Consider the following 20,250-nt stretch of genomic DNA (forward strand, 5'->3'; position numbering starts at 1 on the left):
AACGACTTATAGATTTTATTTTATCGTCACAGTAACTTTATTTCATTTGTTTCCAAACTTCTCCTCTACAGTCTGACCCTGCCGGCGAAACCCAGGGACTGGACTGCAGCGAAGGTAAAACGAATGATCCGTCGGTGGATTTACATGCTTCAGCGCTATTTCTATTTCCAGAGATTTATAGCGCAGACGTTGCACGCTGGTAGCAAAATGGCTTTGTGTCACGGCGGGCAGTAATCTGTGACAAAAAACGAAGGGACGTTCAAAGCCGAGAGCACAAAATTCCTCTCTACTAGCAGAACAACTTGTCAAGCCCTTTTCTGAAGCTGACATTAAAGGGGAAAACACCGTTTTAGGCTTAGTTCCCATAATCCCTCCGCTTCCTACAGTCTGTTTATAATATGGTACTTTGTAAAGCACCTTCCACCTTAGCTATAGATAGGTTTCTTAAGGAAGGGTGATTATAAGTAGATCCAGAAGGGCTGGAAATATCAGCCATCTTCCAATGAGTGGCCCAGGCTCCAGAGACTGGTGCAATCCCACTTCTAGTGGTGATAATGGCAAATAATGAGAAACTCATTATTGCCCCCAGAAGAGGGGTCTCCAAACTTTCTAAACAAAGGGGGCCAGTTTACTGTCCTTCAGACTTTAGGGAGGACCAGGCTGTGGCCAGTGGGAGCGTAAAATGCCCTGGTGTCAGTGGGAGTTAATAATGTCCCATCATTGGTTTTAGTAGAAGTAGTAGAGCTCCATCATTGGTAACAGTGAGAGGGATAGTGCCCCATCATTGGTATCAGTGGGAGGAGTAGTGCTCCATTGTTGGTATTAGTGGGAGGAATAGTTCCTCATCATTGGTGTCAGTGAAAGGAATAGTGCACTGTTGTTGGTATTAGTTAGAGGAATAGTGCCCCATCATTGGTATCAGTGGGGGGAATAGTGCTCAATCATTGACATCAGTGGGAGGAATAGTGCCCCATCATTGATGTCAGTAAAATAAATAGTGCCCCATCGTTGATGTCAGTGAAAGGAATAATGCCCCATCATTGGTATCAGTGGAAGAAATAGTGCCCCATCATTGGTGTCAGTAAAAGGAATAGTGGCCCATCTTTGGTATCAGTGGGAGGGAAAGAGCTCCATCATTGGTATTAGTAGGAGGAATAAGGCCCCATCATTGGTATCAGTGGGGGTAATAGTGCCCCGTTATCAGTATTAGGGGGAGGAATAGTGCTCCATCATTGATGTCAGTGAAAGGAATAGTGCCCCATCACTGGTGTCAGTGAGAGGAATAGTGTCCCATTGTTGGTATCGGTGGGAGGAATAGTGTCTCATCATTGATGTCAGTGGGAGGAATAATGCCCCATCATTGATGTCAGTGGGAGGAATAGTGCCCCATCATTGATGTCAGTGAAAGGAACAGTGTCCCATCATTGATGTCAGTGGGAGAAATAGTGCCCCATCATTGGTATCAGTGGGAGGAATAGTGTCCCATCATTGATGTCAGTGAAAGGTATAGTGTCCCATTTTTGGTATCAGTGGGAGGAATAGTGCCCCATCATTGGTATTAGTGGGAGGAATAGTGCCCCATTATTGGCCCTATCACTGGTGTAAGACCCCTTTCACACCACACCGCCCATAGCGTGGGTGGTAAAACACCGCTATTTTTAGCGGTGTTTTACCGCCGGATTTGCGGCGCATTTCGGGGGGTAAAAGCACCCCGCTAGCGGCCGAGAAAGGGTTAAAACCGTGGGCAATATGCTGCAATATCGGCGTTTTGCCGACGGTATTACAGCACTGCCCTATTGATTTCAATGGGGAGCAGCGGTGGAGGAGCGGTAAACACACCGCTCCTTCACCGCTCTAAAGAAGCTGCTGGCAGGACTTTTCCCTGACGTCCTGCCAGCGCACCGCTGTAGTGTTAAAGCCCTCGGGGCTTTCGCACTACAAACAATGGTGCATCTTCTTTAGGGTGGATTGCAGGCGCTATTTCTAACGCTATAGCGCCTGTAAAACGCCCCGGGTGTGAAAGGGGTCTAAGTGGGAGGAATGGTGCCCCATCCTCAGTGTCAGTGGAAGGAATAGGTGTGAGTGGATAGAAGGGTGCAGGTTAATGAATGCAAAGCCCCCGGGCCACAGTTTGGAGATCACTGCTTTAGAACATCAGAGGCCAGATTATTCTAAACAGTGCTCAATATCAAGGCCAATAATTACTTTAATTAGGCTGTTTGTAAAATCAGTTTGGCGGTATTTACACAAGTTTTATTTATGTAGTACAGTTTCCTCCTGAAAATCAAACTACAACTTTCGGGTTTACTGGAGGCTGTCCAAGACTGGCCCTACAGTGTATTTGTTTGACATTGGCTGGGACTAGACATATGCACGATGAAAACATTTGTTAACCATTATTTTCAAATCAATTCTAATTTCGGAAGATGGTTATATTTGTTATATTCTATTCTAATCTATTATATTCTATTTTTATCATTACGGTATCTTATTTCACTTTGATGCCTTATTGTATTTATTGCAATATATTTTCCATTACGAATTCAATTTCATTTTCAAATTTTTTTCATTCAAATTCACTTTCAAATTTTCTGAATTTCAATTTATTATTTCATTTCGTTATAATTTTTTGAGGGATTTGTTGAAATTCATTACTATTGTGACTCGAATACATCCGAATCTCAAAAATTAAAAAGATTTTTGCCTGACAAACGAATCGAGTCGGAATGCGCATTTCTAGTTGTAACATTCAATAGTAAGCTAGTTCAGGATGGGGGCTGATGTGAATAGTACTATGTAACCCGTATACCCTGTGTAATAATGCTATATTAATACAAAAAATGATCAAATGCTAACCCAGATTCTAATTTCCATGAGTTCAATTAGACATGGATGTGAGCAAAGAGTGCAAGGAACATGCTGAAGATAGGAACTCCACAAAGGATACTGGGGAACCTTTTACCAAAGTTAACAGATAGACAATATGGCATTCTGAGAATGTGAAGTTAACAGATAAAGGCAGTGGTGTTTCTAGAACACTAATGCCCCGTACACACGATGGGAAATTTGGCCAGCAAAAGAACGATGTGAGCTTTTGGTCGGAAAATGCAACCGTGTGTATGCTCCATTGGACTTTTACTGGCCAAATTACCGCGAACAAAAGATTGAGAGCAGGTTCTCTATTTTCAGAAATTCCGGTCGTCTGTACAAATTCCAACGCGCAAAATTCCTACGCATGCTCGGAAACAATTAGAAGCATGCTCAGAAGCATTGAACTTAATTTTCTCGGCTGGTCATAGTGTTGTAGGTCACCACGTTCTTGATGGTTAAAAGTTCAGAAAACTTTTGTGTGACCGTGTGTATGCAAGCCAAGCCTGAGCGGAATTCCGTCGGAAAAACCATCCAAGTTTTTTCTGACGGAATTTCTGATCGTGTGTACGGGGCATAAGATAACAGATAAAAGAGCTGGTATTCCCAAAGCCCCAAATATACAGATAAACGAGATGGTAGTCCCAGAATGTCAAGTGAACAGATTGTGGAAAATATGTTCCTAGAATGCCAAATTAACAGATTGGGGTTCTCAGAACCCCAAAATAACAGAGAAGATGGTATTCTCTAAACCCAAGTATTAATAGTGGAGATGTTGTGCCCAGAACCCCAAGTTAACAGCGGGGATGGACTGACCATTTGGCCACTCGGGCACTGCCCAAGGGCCCCGGTCCACTAGGGGGTCCCATCAGGGTTGCCAGCCTCAGTAAAACCAGGGACAGTATGTCAAAATTTGTGTTTTTTTTACATCTGTCTCTGAAGTGTCCCTTACCGACATTCTTTTGGTCTAAAAATACAGAGATTATAGCTGCCCCACCTCTCCAGTACCTTCTCAGCCAATAGAAACATGTCTGTGTATACTGTGTGTACATGTATGTGTATACTGTGTGGCCCCATAATCTCTGATTGCCTGGGGGCCCTATAATCTCCTATTGCCCAGGGGCCCCATGAGTTGTCAGTCCGCGCCTGGTTAACAGATACTGTATTGGAGACTGGGTTCCCGGAAGCTCAAGTTTACAGATAGAGAAGATGGTGTTACCAGAACCCCAAGTTAACAGATAAAGGAGACATTGTTCTTAAGCCCCCAAGTTAACAGATTGACAACTTGGGAACGACCATCTTCTCTATTTATAGGCAACTATTGAATTTTAAATATAAAAGGCCCAGAGTGCTAAAGTAATGAAGAAAAGAAGCCCCGTGCTGGTAGACTTCCCCCCATATGCATTACAAAGCCACATTTTTTGATTTAGTTGAAGTGTATTGGTAACCTGAGTTTTTAGTTCCCCCCACCTTATGTGTCTCAGGTTCAGTGCTATAGTGCTTTCTGGTAATCTAGGAAACTATTCGATGATTTAACCCTAGCATAAGCAGAATATCAGGGTGGACTAACCCTTTAACCTCCACAGTAAGATAACTATGTTAGCCTCAGTTCCCTGAAAATGATGGTTCTCCTTTGGTTCTAGGTGCAGATGAGCTTGGGGACCTGGACTCTTTTATTGACCACACCTTCAGTGGAATCTCATTTAACAGGGAATCTCAGATAAAGAAGGCGGAATCACAAAGTCAGGACAAAGGTAAGTGTGAAGACAGCTGGTAGTGCGAACCTTAATATTTAACCAATACAGTAAAACCTTGGTTTGAGAGCGTTTTGCAGGACAAGCAAAATTCTTTAATACATTTTGACTTGATATACAAGCGATGCCTTGATATACAAGTAGTATCATGTCACAACTGAGTATAAAAGAGAACAGAAGAGGTGTAGCAATATGGTTACATTTAATGAAGGTGCAACATTTAGCAAGTCAAATGGTTGATGATTAATTAAAACAGGCACATCTAAGTATGCAGGCATCTGGAGTAAAGCTGTCCACATAGACCGTCCTGCGCTCCACCATCATCCCTTCCACACTGCGCTCCACAAGTCTTGCTTTCAAATCTCTCTACTGCAGGGTAGTCTTCCTGGTCACGATTGCAGAGTGACAGTGGTAAGAGCCGGGGGTGCGGAGGATGGTCTATGTGGACAGTTTTACCCCGGATGCCTGCATGCTTAGATGTGCCTCTTTTAATCATCAACCATGTGAGTTGCTAAATGTTGTACCTTCAATAAATGTAACCATATTACTACACTTAGAGGCGCCTCTCTTCTATTTTATACTCTGTAGCTCCTGCTGGATTTTGCTTCTTATCCCCTTGTGAAGGTTTCCATTTGTGGATAGACATTTTATGGTTACACAACCAATAACATCGCTATAATCTTTTTATATGGAATATAAACTGAAGGACTTATGAATAAATGGTTGTGGAACAAATCATCTGAGTTTACATTATTTCTTATGGGGAAATTTGCTTTGATATACAAGTGCTTTGGATTACAAGCATGTTTCCGGAACGAATTATGCTCTCAATCCAAGGTTTTACTGTAATTAAATTTTTGGAAAATGCATGCTTGTATACTAGGTATAGATGGGGAGCAAACAAATCACTTTTCTACATATACATATCCCTGATTTAATTGGCGGGCAGTTCTTGGCTGCTAACTGGACCTTTAAGGAGACCAGTGTTGGGTATAACTAGACCTTTTTTTTTTTTTTAACAGAAAATTTTTTATTAGACAAATCAGCATTACATTGCAAAGTACAGTAAATCCAATATTACACAGTTATAGAAAGAGAGAAAAACAAAACAAAAAAACCACCTTCATCCAGTAATCATTCTTAAATTAATAATCCAGCAGTACAGATAAGAGGAGTAGCCATTACTCTATCATAAATGCAGGACATCGCCAGCGGAACTTCACAGTCATCATGCAGGTACCTGACATTTGCATGAGCATGCGGAAGGGGGGGAGGGGGGCCAGGGAGGAAATGGTCGGGAGAGAGAACAGGGCGGTCAACCAGGGGGGGGGGGGATCCACCACCGTCTCAGTTCAACTCAAAGTTAGGGGGAGGGGGAACCAAGATCAGCAGACGCGTCTATCCAGGAGGACCAAATTTTATCAAATTTCCCTGGGCATTGTCTACTTTCATAGGTCAACTTATACAGAGGGAGCACCAGGTTCACTGATCTCCTCCACGAGGCAGGGGTAGGGGGGTCTTCGAGTTTCCATCTCAATAGAATCTCACGTCTGGCATAATACAATGCGAAGGTAAGGCACAGTTTGCAGTACCTGTCCCCCTCAACGTCTGCCAAATGGCTCAATAGTAGGGTTTGAGGGTCGACCTGTAGGTTCAACCCGGTCACCGCATTTAGCGTAGAAACCACTTCCTCCCAGTAGGGCTGGATTTTGGGACATGACCAGACCATGTGCCAGAAAGTGCCCACCTCCTGTTTACACCTTTGACAATTAGGGTCCCTTTGGGGATAAATACGCGCCAGCCTCTGCGGGGTGAAATAGGCCCTATGGAGGAATTTAAATTGTATAAACCTGTCTTTCGCAGCTATCATTGATGGAATGCAAGAAGTAAGGCACTCATAACTAGACCTTTATTTCATGGATCAGTGGCCTGTAGCCTCATGGGAATATGGTTTTTAGCAAGGGAAGCCTCCAATGTAGGCAGTGTCGGGACAAGGTCATCCAGCGCCCAGGGCAAAGATGCCAAACTGCACTCCCCTTTCCCTTAGGGTTAGGGTCAGGGTGTCCCCTACCCCTGCAATAAACCATTGCGCCAGGGGCAGCCGTCCCTCCTGCCCACCCCTTGTCCTGGCCCTGAATGTAGGGTACTGTTGGAGGATGGGTATAGGGGAATGAATTGGGATAGATGTGCATGTTGTCCACCAGTAGCTGCCAGAAGTAAGTAAATTTGAATCTCACGAGACCCTAGGAGGCTGCAGGCCATTCTGCATCAACCACATCACCTGGAAAGAAAATAACATAATGCAATTTATTATGCAGGTGGGAAACTTGCATTACAAGTACAGCTATGCTTATAGTACAATCACATTACTTTACTACCTAAAATTTAAAAAAAAAACATTAGAAGTGCTACACTTTCACTTTAACAGCTGTCTTGTCCAGTTAATTTCTATTGAACTCATTCAAGTTACAACGCTTATAAACTTATTAGCGGAGAGCAAACAGGATCCTCTTCCAATTTTTTCCCATCTTTGACAGATGTCACCCTGTGTAATATTGCTTTTTAAAGGCAATATATAGGGTGTTCACGCTCTAAGATAAACACTGACTTAGACACCCATAAAATAAACATATCACTCTCAGTAATTACCTTGTATTTGCAATTTTATTTCAACTCGTAAATATTAGGAACTTATTTTCACAAGCTAACATAAAAGAAAAATAGTGGCGTTACAAGGCGTAACCAAACACAACAGTTTTTCGCTGAGCACGTAAATAAATAAAGATCAAGGGATGAATATTGGTGATGGTCTACTGGAAAAGACTGAGGGACATGGGGATACTTTGATTCATAAAAAGGGGTTTAGTTACCCTCAGATCATGTTCGCAAGTGTCACACCCTCACGTGTTCGGAGTAGGGAAATTTCCTTTTAGCTCCTCTGTAGGCAGAGGATCTGGGGTTAATTGTTGTTGTGCTGTTCAGAGCTCCAAGGGCTATGTCTCTGTCACCTCCCCCTGGCTTCTGGAACAGGCTGAAGGGTTCTAGAACTTTGAGGGTGGAGGAACAGAGATTAAGCCTGAATAATTATGGAGCCTCCTCCAATCACTGGGTGGGTACGGCCCAGAAGGTGGGAAGATAGGCCATGAATATTCTGGAGCCTGGCAGCAGGAGAGCACAGTCATGGGTCCAATAGCCTGAAGGAGACCTCTGTGTTGGGGCGGGGGCTTTGCCCCTGGGCAAAAGACAGAGTAGAAGAACCAGAGAGAGAGACCAGAAGCAGCTAAAACCTCACACCCTTTCAGCCTCAGCTAGGTATAGCTGAAGCCATCCTCGAAGCCAAGACCGGGTCCTGTTCAGTAGGAGGTCTGTGCAGCAGTCACATGTGCTTCAGAATTCACCAAAAGTGAGTAACTTCAACCACTACAGCCTAAAACCTGGTAGAGGAAAAGCAGCAAGGTGCAATACCCTGCTTGCTCACTACAGAGGGACAGCTTAGTGCCAATTATAGCCTGTAAAGCCATACTACACCTCTTGCTTGGCAATTTTAGAAATAGCTAGGTGTGTTAGCATTTTCTACGGAAGTGGCGTCTGCATCCAGTGTTTGGAACCCCTTTCTACCAGTTGAGCTGATTAGTCAGTCCTACGGGAGGAGAGCATAGTGACTGTTAGCAGCCAAAGAAAGTATCAAGTCCTTAGTTTGCATTTAAGTTATAGAACTGGGCATCCCATGCCTTCCCTTACCTATCCGAGTTAATAATAACCCAAATAACCCAAATAATAAACCCAAATAATAATAACCCAAAAACAAAACACATTGGACTGGTTCTTGAAATCTGTGTGAGTGCTGAAAAATTCTGGTTGCCTGGCTGTGTACGTGATGGAAGACCCAAAAATCCAGCGGCCCTTACAGGGGTAGCTCTACTTAAGTGACCGAGAAAGGGGTCAGAGGCTGCAGGTTTGCAGACACTGTACAAAATGATATATTTGTTTGGTTTTTGAACTCTCGTGAATTATATCTAGCAATTGTTGGCCACTTGCAACTGGACTTGTTCTGCATTGTTGAAAATGTTTTACCATCCAGGTAGCTGCCTCAATTCTGCATGGGCAGGGCTTAGGCACCCTAGTGGGGACACTGCAGAACTGCACCCTGTAATGCCTGTCACATAGGCCTAGAGGGAGCAGCTTTCATATAAAACATTAAGGCGGCGCTCCAACTTAGAAGCTGGTAACACTTGCATAGTCAACTCTCTCTTGGTCCGTTGCTGACTTCTTTGCACTGATGACACTTTCAAGCACACTCTCCATTAGAGGACACCCCATCCCAGTTGTTCAGCATTTAGGGACTGGTACCACTGAGCCTGTACCAGTCTCCAACAATCCAGAAGTTCATGTCACCTCTCTCCTAGTCACTGATCCCATGGTTGCTATGGGATACAAGAAATGCTCTCTTTCTCTCCAACCTCCGCGCTTGCTCTCTCTCCCAGGGCCCCTCTGGATCTCTCCTTCTTCTGTGACTTCAGGCTGGGTCCCTAGGCACTCAGTGCTGTGGGTCCCAAAGAGTGGGGAACCGACTGCTGGTAGAGGTGCCAAGTGCAACCCCCTCCATTACCAGAGTGACCGATGCCTCTGCCATGTCACCCGTCTCCTGGCTGATTGGCTGCTTTTGCATGTGACCCAGATACTGTAGTCCTTAGAAACAACACATTAACTTCCTCTGGACAACACTCTGTTTTAGATCCATGTTCTGCATCTCCCTCTAACGCAGTCTCCTTGTGTTGCATGCCCTGTTCTTTTGATACACTGTGCATGCACCTGTTTAAGAGACTTCAGACCAAGTAATCAATAAGATCCTTTTACTGAGGTAGTTGCTGATAACAGTGCAGGTATCAACAGACAACTTCAACACAGTCCCTATAAAAAGCTCTTTTAATACCCTATAGAGTGTGCGTACGTTATGCAGAAGACAAGTCCATAGGACAATCCCTTTTAACCACTTGCCCACTGGGCACTTAAACCCCTTTCCTAACCAGGCCAATTTTCAGCTTTCAGCCCTCACCCACTTTGAATGACAATTACTCATTCACGCAACAATGTACCTATATGAAATGTTTGTCCTTTCTTTCATACAAATAAAGCTTTCTTTTGCTGGTATTTAATCACCACTGTTTTTTTTGTTTTGTTTTTTCATTTTTTTCACTATAAATAAAAAATAAGAGCAAACATTTTTATTAAAAAAATGAATTTTTCTTTGTTTCTGTTATAAAATTTAGCAAATGAGTAATTTTTCTTCATACATTTGTACAGCGCTGACGGGCGCTCTAATGCGGATCCACTAATAGGGTGGCACTGATGAGCACTTACTGATGGCTATTGTATTAGCACTAATGGGCACTTTAGTGGCACTGATGGGGCACTGTAGAGCACAGATGTGGCACTGATGACGGGAGGTGGGGAAATTGCAACATCACCCTGTTCTTTTTTCCATAGTCAAATCCCATGGTGTCATTAAAGTATTACTAAACCCACAACAGTAAAATCAGTGTGTATATGCAGTAAAGCATGCTTGTTATACTCAATGTGGAACCTAAGGGGTTAATCCTCTGCATTGTGTAAAAAGGCTGTTTGATCCTGTCTTCTGACCTTTTTCCACTGTCCCTAATCCAGCTCCTGATAGTACAGAGCCTTGGGGGCACTCTGCACATGGTCAGTTTGGTGTGTATTGCTAGAGAATTTTTTTTCTTGGGAGGGTGCATGCATACCTCTCAACCCTCCCGGATTTGCTGGGACTGTCTCGAGATTTGATGTAAGTCCCAGAGTCCCAAGGAATCAAGGCTGAGTGCCGCAGTGGACTTCTCCAGCAGGGGCGCACTAGCATGGTTTCTCTGCCCGAAAGCTTGTGGGGGTTGTATGAGGTACCACACACTGCGATCCTGTCTGTGTTGCAGCCGACATCTCGCCATAGTAACTTACTATGACAGGCAGCCGGTGGAGAGATGTCGGCTGCAACACAGAGAGAGGATCGCTGTGTGTGTGTACTGCCAGCGGCAACAGCACACTGATCATCAGAGGGGGATGGCAGCGGGCAGAGCACATTAGATCCCTGGGACTTTCATTATTAGCCTGGTCCTGGCTGGAGCTTCATTAAAACTGGAGGAGAGGGGACCCTGTGTGTATGAGCCGCTGAGTACCGGGACACTACACTTAGTCCTCCTGCTGGTTGTCATCTACAGCTGTCTAATTATCCACTACTGCCATGGGGTAAGTGTGAGCTGGGATTGCCCTGTGATCTGTGTACATGTCTGAGTCCCCCAGTGCCACCTGTATGTAACTTTGTGTATTCGAGGTTACCCCTGTGTAGTAATGAGGGTCAACCCAGTGTAAGCTCTGAATGGGCCCTTGGAGAGGGGAGTGGGGGTTATCAGATATGTACGGGGGGGGGGGTGCTTTGGGAAGGAAGAGAACTTGTGCTGGAGGGGGGATATGATTTGAAATCCTCCCCAACCAACTTCTAGCACAATCCTCTCCCTTCTCAAAGCACCCCCCCAGTACATATCTGATACCCCCTCGCCCCAGCACAAGTCTGCTCTCCACCAAAAGCACCCCAACAGCTAACATCCCCCCCCAGCACAGTCCACTCCCTTTCCAAAGTACCCCCAAGCATGAGCTTGACCCACCTCTGCACAATTCCACGCCCCTCCCAAAGCATCCCCCAGTATGTATTTGAGCCCCCTAGCACTAGTTCACTCCCCTCCCAAAGTTCCCCTCCAAGCACATAAATTCCCCACCACTCCACCTTCTAGAACAAGTCCTCTCCCCTCCCAAAACACCCCCAGTACATATCTGACCCCCCCAGCACAAGTCCACTTCCCTCCCAAAGTGCCCCTCCAAGCCCATATCCGCTCCCCACCTTCTAGCACAAGTCCGCTCCCCTCCCAAAGCGCCCCCTGGTACTTATCCAATCCCCTCCTCTGCCCCACCTTCTAGCACATGTCCTCTCCCCTCCCAAATGCCCCCTCAATACGTATCAGACCGCCCCCTCCACTCTACCCCACATCCTAGCACAAGACCTCTACCTCCTAAAGTGACCCCCCCCAGTACATTCCCTGAAGCTTGGGATTTGTTTAACAATGCCCCCTTAAACCACTCCCAAGGTAACATTTGGCCACACACATTTTTTGCCATGGCTTCACACGCCGACGGCTTCTACCTCCCCCAATTGTCCCTCATTCTCAAGTTTGAAAGTTGGGCGGTATGTGCATGTGATCAGCACAGGGCCAATCATCACTGTCCAGACAGAGGGCAAGGGGTCCTGCAGACTCATAGATCAGTCAGACTAGAATGAAAACGCCTCCTACAAGCTTTAACCAGACACCAATAGAAGTCTGCTGATGAAAAAAGGTATTTAGCAGTTTATATTTACTAAAATAATTGCATTTCCATGTTCTGTATACTGTGGGAGACCAGATACAGTGAATGCAGGGTCCCGGGTTTAGCAACACCTTAAGTCATGAAGCCCTACACACGGTCGGACATTCCGACAACAAAATCCGTCAGATTTTTTCAGACGGATTTTGTCCGAAACTGGTGTTGCATACATACGGTAGGACAAAGTTGTTGGAAAATCCAATCGTTCAGAACGTGATGACGTTTGTTCGTTGCGAAGGGACTACGTTGCGGCGAGTAGCTAATAGCTTTGGTCTCGTAATTTGATCTTTGTCCCATTGGAATTCTCTACAAACGATCGGACCATGTTGTCAGAAAATTTTATATCCAGCTCTCAAACTTTGTTGGTCGGACATTCCGACGGAAAATGTCCGATGGAGCCCACACACGGTTGGATTATCCGACAACACGCTCTGATCGGACATTTTCAGTCGGAATTTCCTACCGTGTGTACAAGGGTTTAGACGTGTTAGTTGTCTGAGTTACATGCTCGGAGATGACAATTGTTGTCATATTGCAGGAGCAGAGACTGTTAAAGGATTACAAACCCAAGAACAAAAATGCAGTAAATTGTAGCTTACTGTCCTTAGATGCAGAGGCTGCATTTTTTTAAAAAAAAGAACATTTTTAGCAAATATAGAAAATGCATTTTGATCATGCCAGAAATGTGTGTCCTTGTCCCTTCCCATGAGCTGCACTGAAGAATATTGTCATTCCTATTGTCTGTAAACCTTCATTTGCCCTGCAATGGTGATGAAAAGGTAGAAACATGTTCATATTCTTGAGGAAGATGGACAGAAAACAAAAAAACACTGATGTTTTGATTCATCTCTTCTACAAGACCCATGAGTGCCTCTATACCTGTGTGAATTAGATATGTTTGTATTCTATATCAGGAGAGCAGCCTAGGGTGACAACCATAACTCCCTCCATAGATACAGTGGAGGAGTCACCCAGGGACAGGAAGTGTGTTATTTTCAGGATTATCAGGTGAAAATAAAGCAAAAGAATCTTGAAAAAATAAAAAATAAAATGAATGCAGCCGTAACACCAATCTCTAGTAAGCTGCAATATATTGCATTGCCTGTCTGTCTCTGGCTTTAGTAATTTTAGACAAGGAACAAGTATGTTGACCAGGCTATATACACTATATTACCAAAAGTATTGGGACACCTGCCTTTACACATGAACTTTAACCACATCCCGCCCAGCCTATAGCCGAATGACAGCCGGGCGGTGGTTCAGTTATTCTGACTGGGTGTCATATGACGTCCAGCAGGATAACAGCCACCATGCGCCCATGGGGGCGCACATCATGGCAATCGGTGGTGCGGTGTGTCAGTCTGACACACCATTACACTGATCTCGATAAAGAGCCTCGGTCACGGCTGATCACGATGTAAACGGGAAGTGCCATTGATCGGCTTTTCCTCACTCGTGTCTGAGAAACATGAGTAGAGGAGAGCCCATAGGCTGCTCTCCTGACAGGGGGGTCTGTGCTAATTGTTTATCAGCGCAGCAGCCCCCTCGGATGCCCGCCCAGGACCACCAGGATGCCGCCAGGTCCTCCAGGGATGGCCACCACACTGGACCAACAGGTATGCCACCCTAGACCACCAGTGATATGCCAATCAGTGCCCAGGCAGCTGCCAATCAGTGGCAATTAAAAATGCCTATTAGTGCAGTCTATCAGTGCCACCTTTCAGTGCCCAGCAGTGTCGTCTATCAGTGCCACCCATAAGTACCCATCAGTGCAGCTTTTCAGCGCCCAACAGTGCCGCCTATCAATGCCCATCAGTGCTGCATATCAGTGTCATCCACCAGTGCCGCCCATCGTTGGAGCCATCTCATTGGTGCCATCTGATCGGTGCCACCTTATCAGTGCCCATCAGTGCAGCATATCGGTGCCCATCAGTGAAGGAGGAAACTTACTTATTTACAAAATTTTATAACAGAAACAAAGAAACTTTTTTCTGAATTTTCAGTCTTTTTTTATTCGTTTAGCAAAAAATAAAAACCCCAGAGGTGATCAACTACCACCAAAAGAAAGCTCTATTTGTGGGAACATGACCGCACAATTGTCATCTAAAAAGTGAGAGTGCTGAAAGCTGAAAATTGGCCTGGGCAGGAAGGGGGTGTAAGTGCCCGGTATTGAGGTGGTTAATGACATTCCATTAGTCCGTAGGGTTCAGTATTGAGTTGGCCCGCCCTTTGCAGCTATAACAGCTTCAACTCAACCATTCTTCCAGAAGCGCATTTGTGAGGTCAGGCACTGATGTTGGATGAGAACACACCTCACAACTTTTTAAATTGGGAATGAGGGAACCCTATTATCAGAAGTATGTAGCATGAGACACACACCCTGTCACGCCTCCTTAAAGGAGAATTGTACAAAAATAAATGATTGGTTAAACCCACAAGTGTTTTTCACCACTACTATTCCTTTATAATGGCTTTTGGAATTTACAAATGAACCAATTTAGAAATTGGTTGAAAGGTTTAGGACTGTAAAACCTTTACTTTAGGATAGATAAATGGTGCATTTTATATACTATTGATCAGACCAAGATGAGGAAATGAGGAGGAAAGAGGGATGGAGAGACATTGTTCCAATTAAGGCACAGTCCCTCAAAATCAGGGACAGTTAGGAGCTATGAATGAGAAGGCCTGGCTCTTAGTCTCCAATCTAATTCATCACAAAGGTGTTCAATTGGGTTGAGTTCAGGACTCTGTGCAGGCCAGTCAAGCTCCTCCACCCCAATTTCGCTCATCCATGTGTAGCACAGTGGAGTTTAGGCAGGGTTTCTCCTCACAAATTTACTTGCCAGGAGTAGTTATCCTGGTTGATTGTTAGACATCTATTGATTTCTCCCTAAGTTTGGCCTTGTTGCACTTTTCTTCTGCCACTAGGTGGCCGGGTACTCGGTGGTACTAGATATGAGAGGGCAACCCAAGTCAGGTTATGGGTATGTGGGGTGTCTCAGCCAATGGGCAGGGGTTTTCTTGGATCCCCTGGCCTGCTGGGAGAGCCTATATATTCAGGTGAGGTCAGGTGATCTATGTTCTGTGCAGGGGCGGACTGACCATTGGGCCACTCGGGCACTGCCCAAGGCCCCCGAGCCACAAGGGGGCCCCATCAGGGTTGCCAGCCTCAGTAAAACCAGGGACAGTATGTAAAAATCTGTGTTTTTTTTACATCTGTCTCTGAAATGTCCCTTACCGACATCCTTTTGGTCTAAAAATCCTGAGATTATAGCTGCCCCATCTCTCCAGTACCTTCTCAGCCAATAGAAACATGTCTGTGTATACTCTGTGTACATGTATGTGTATACTGTGTGATTGTATATTATGTGGCCCCATAATCTCCTATTGCCTGGGGCCCCATGAGTTGTCAGTCCACCCCTGGATCTGTGCCACCTGGACGACTGTCTGGGTGGATGTGTGTTCTATTGCCTGGACTGCTAGGCCGGAGATTGGGCCTATCCTGGGCACATATGGCTGTTAGGCTGTCTGGGGGCCTATCCAGAAGCAGGAGAGCAGCGTGGGGTTGGGACTGCGGCTTGCAGTCCAACCAGAAGTGACGGAGAACCTGTCGTGGTCAGAGGTAGAGGGGAAGTTGTCACCAGTAAGGGACCATCCGCCTTGTTACCAGGGACCACAGTGAGTAACTGAAGCAAGTACCAGAGCAGCATTCTCACCAACTGGGGATGGTGAAGAATCGGGAAACTTTAGTGGGTATCAAGCCAGGGACCCAACCATCAGAGGTGAGGCTTGCAGAGCAGCCTTGTGTGTCAAGCCAGTGACTGAGCAGGCCAGAGGGGTGATGCTTGAGCGGTATCTTGAGTGCCAAGCTAGTGACCCAGCAGAGAGGCGGGGGTGACACTTGAAGAAGATACCACCGTGAAGATTGGAGGAGCTCAAGGGATTCAGTGGCAGCGAATCAGCGGGTCTAGTGAGAGACTGGGAGCTCAGTGGGCTGAAGAACTACAAGGAGAGATTGTAGTGGAAGTGAAATAACTGTTACGTTTTGTGTTAGGAACTGTTAAAGACTGTTGCCATAGGAGACAGCATTCTTACACATGCAGATGTGGCGTCTCGCTGCATGCCATTCCTTACATGGCTGTCCTCCTACTGAAATCTCTGATTCTGCCAATTGATATTGCAACTACCTAAGGGTGTCCTGGCCCCAACCCTCTTTCCCCCAAAAGTTTATTAAGAGAAATAAACTCTCTTTTGCATTCAAGAAGTGTCTGGCACCCAATGACTTTAATCATCTTGCACCCACCATGCCTCACACCCACCATAGACAGAAGGATGTCAGCTATCTCTGGCTCTGGAGGTTCTCATTAGACTGAAGGAAGTCTGGGACATTGCTACACATGTCTTTATGGACCTCGCTTTGTGCACTGGTCCAAATCATTTGGTGGAGGGGGGGGGGGGGGGGGGGTATGGTGTGGGGTTGTTTTTCAGAGGTTGGGTTTGGAACCTTAGTTCCAGTGAAGGGAACTCTTAAGGCGTCAGCATACCAAGACATTTTGGACAATTTCATGCTCCCAACTTTGTGGGAACAGTTTAGGGATGGCCCCTTCCTGTTCCAACATGAAGTAGCACCAGTGCACAAAGAAAGACATGGATGAGTGAGTTTGGGGTGGAGGAACATGAATTGCCTACACAGAGTCCTGACCTCAATCCAATAGAACACCTTTGGGAAGAAATAGAGGAAAGGAATGGACTCCTCCCTTATCAATAGATCCCAACCAGCGATAATACATCCCCAGTAACCAGCATCAACAGACCCTCCAGCACACCTTATCACCCCTTACCAGTATATACATTGCTGGAGGTGCTAGAACTGCGTTCCCTCATGTTCCCGCTGACAAAATGCCCTGCTTTTACACCATATTATAATATACAGCCAAGAGCTTGCCATTGAAGAAAAAATTAAACAAATTGTGCCCTCTGAGATTCTCTCTGGGGATTTGCAGGGGGCCCATCCAGCAGGGAATGGAACCCCCCGGATCAGACCCAGAACTGACCGATATATCTCTGGCTGGAATACCCAAACAATAGCCACAGCAGGTGTTTGGAAATGGGAAGCGCAGACTAACTGCTCAATACACATCCCCTGCAACCCCTATGCATTATGCCCATGAAAATGCATAACATGATTATAAATGACAAGGCATATTCGGGTTCCGACTCATATAAAACAAAGAAGAGAAAATAAAGTAGACTATGCTGATGCAAGCGCAAAAGATACGCCTTTAACAGAGAGAGAGAGAGACACACGGCCATCTTTTTCATGTCTAGTGTGTATATTTCTGCTGAGATGCTTCGTGCAGACCGTCCTGTCTGGCGTTTGATGAATCGGAGTGTTAGCAGCCGCTGGGAGCTCCCCTGCAGGGCTTCTCTCCTACTTCAATCAGTGCAGAGCAGCGCGCAAACACGCCTTCCACGCTTGAACCGCGGCAGTCACAACAAGCAACGCTTAAATTGTATCTAAAGCAAAAAAAAAAATTGAGCGCTGGGGGGTTAGAACCCCTGTCAGGCTTGTATTTCTATCTGTGTCCCTATTAGGGAGATTCATTCTATCTGTGTTGGGATGGAAGTAATAGGAAAATTCTTAACGCAGCCAAAAATATCAAGATAACGTTAAAGCCCCATACACACTATCAGTTTTTCTGCTGAGGTTTTCCTTCAGGTTTACCAAAACCATGTAGTAGAAGGGCCTGCCTGATTGCATACAAATTGAAACTTCTAAGGTTTGACCTCATATTATATGGTTTTGGTAAATCTGAAAGAAAAAAAATGATAGTGGGTATGGGACTTAACAGGTTATTAAAACACAACAAAACCAGCACTTGCTGTGATTTTCACCCTTAACCAAGAAATTTTACTTGCAGTACCTTTTCCTGCCACTAGATGCCCTCAGTTTAATGGCCAGCATCATTTAACCTACTTTCTCTGAGTCCAGGTCATACTGAACCTGCCCCAGACTGTGACTGGACAGTGAAAGAAGAATCAGCGCAGTGTAGAGGTCATCTCTCTGTTATTCTGCTCTCTTGTCTTATCAGCATGCTTCTTGTCAGCATATGGACTGATTGGCTCCTTTTGCTGCTTTTTCCTCTCACACACCAGCCCTGCTGTACAGGGACAACAAGAGGCTGACACCAGGTCAAAACCAGGTACTTACACTGCTTGTGAAGGGCTTGTAGCGCTGCTCCATGCTGGAGGGTTCAGGATTCAGGGTTCAGGATGTTCCCGCCGGGTTAAGAACACGACAGCAGGCATCTGAGTGCACCAATCCAGAAGTGTAAGGTATACCAAAGGGGAGATGTTGCTCAAACCAACTTAATGAAGTCCCACTTGCTGCTGCTGATTTTGCTCCACCAACCTCTGCGACGAAGCCTCAGTGGGCAAGGCAAAATGCGTCAGTGGGCGTGGCCAGAACAGCGATAGCTGAGGCCATACACCGAGACTACATTGGGTTGGATTGAGTGGTGTCTCTCCTTTGGAATACTTATACTGCTTGCTTGAAAAAAAAAATGGTATGATGTGCTTTTAATTTACTCTGTATATCTTTATATTTGTGGAATTTTGAGTTGCCATCAGAGCAGAAATAGAGGGGAAATTGTCCAATGGGGACACCTGTTCCAGTGACCTTGGAGAGATTTTCCTTCATTTCCTTGTGTGTCTGGAGGGCAGGAAATGAAGGAAAATCTCCCCAACAGGACACAGAAAAAAAACTGACAGGGGTTTTACCCTTCTCTACTCTTTAAAAAAAATAATGTTGGCTTTAGATACACTTTGATTGAGAACGCCGATAAGCACTGCTTACATCCAAACAAGATTTCTGCCATATCTGGAAAACCTGCTTTAAAAGAAAAAAAAAAATGCGGTGTACTTATAAGGCAGCAAGTGATCGATTTGGCACAGTTATAAAGTACATTCGCTGTCTGTGACCGCCAGCATGTTTACTGGGTGATAAATCCAGGTGTCAATAACACTGCGTTCAGTTATTATGGCCAATGGTACTTTTGTAGCAAGTACAAACGCATCAGTTCCGCACTTTAACAAGAATAGAATTCAAAGGATTATCATTGAGCACCACTTCTTGCAGCTCTCTCCGTGACAGCGCAGGGATTGCTCTTAGTGAACCTTAACAGAAGCGAGGATCTGGTGTAATATCGATCACATTCTTTAGTCATATATAAGGAGCATATTTTGCATGACACTTTTTACCTGCTGAATATAAGAGCACAGATCAATGCACTACTTTTATAAGAATAAAGAGTGTGTTTGATTCTGAGCCAGATCTGTTTGCTCTCTTCTGTTCTATATTGTAAGACGGGGGTCTCAGGTTTTTCAGTACAAGGACCATGTTGTATATTTTACAGATATCCATGGGCTGAAAAAAAAAAATCAACCTTATAAATAATTGATTAAAATGTAAATGCATGAATAAATAACTTCACATCAGAAGTCCCCATGTTCACATCTGGAGCCCCCCCCCCATTAATCAGGGTCCCCCCCCCGCATTAACATCAGAGCCCCCCTTTAATGCCAAAGTCCCCTTTTACAACAATAATCCACCATTACATCAGAGCCCCCCTTTCACATCAGTGTCCCCTTTTACAACAATAATCCCCCATTACATCAGAGTCTCCCCTTTCACATCCGAACAACCTACTATCACATCAGAGCCCCCCTTTTGCATCAGAGCCTCCTTTTCACGTCACATGTCAACCTTACACACAAGAAGCCCCCTCCCCCATTACACCAGAATCCCCCTTTCACAACAGAAGTCCACCAATCAGATCATCAGGAGTTCCCCCATCCACCCATTAGATCCCACCTATCACATTACATCAGAGCCCCCCTTTCACATCGGAATTCCCCCATCACATGCAAAGTCCACAATTCACATTAGAGCCCTTCTTCACATCGGATTCTCTTTTTCACATCAAATACCCCCTTTTGACATCAGACGTTCAACTTTCACATCACAATCCCCTTTTACACCAGAAGTCCACATTCTCCCATTAGACCCCCCCCCCCCCCCCCATCACATCACATAGGTGTCCCTTTCACATCAGAATCCTCCTTTCACATCAGAGGTCCACCATTACATCAGAACCCCCCTTTTACATCAGGAGTTCCCCCATCCTCCCATTAGATCACCCCA

At 45.2% G+C, this 20,250-nt stretch overlaps 1 protein-coding gene across 1 annotated transcript in view; it reads left to right on the top strand.

Moving 5' to 3' along the window:
- The window catches only part of LOC143924980 (uncharacterized), a 53,764-nt gene that overhangs the window by 16,523 nt on the left and 16,991 nt on the right, over positions 1-20,250 (top strand). The window contains exons 7-8 of the mRNA XM_077449540.1: positions 72-114; positions 4,512-4,622. Of these exons, the coding sequence (XP_077305666.1) occupies positions 72-114; positions 4,512-4,622 (154 nt within the window). The remainder of the gene's footprint in view (positions 1-71; positions 115-4,511; positions 4,623-20,250) is intronic.

The sequence above is a fragment of the Lithobates pipiens genome, unplaced genomic scaffold (assembly GCF_037356315.1).
Source record: "Lithobates pipiens isolate NorthernLeopardFrog02 unplaced genomic scaffold, aLitPip1_a1.2 Scaffold_22, whole genome shotgun sequence".
Lineage (NCBI taxonomy): Eukaryota > Metazoa > Chordata > Amphibia > Anura > Ranidae > Lithobates > Lithobates pipiens.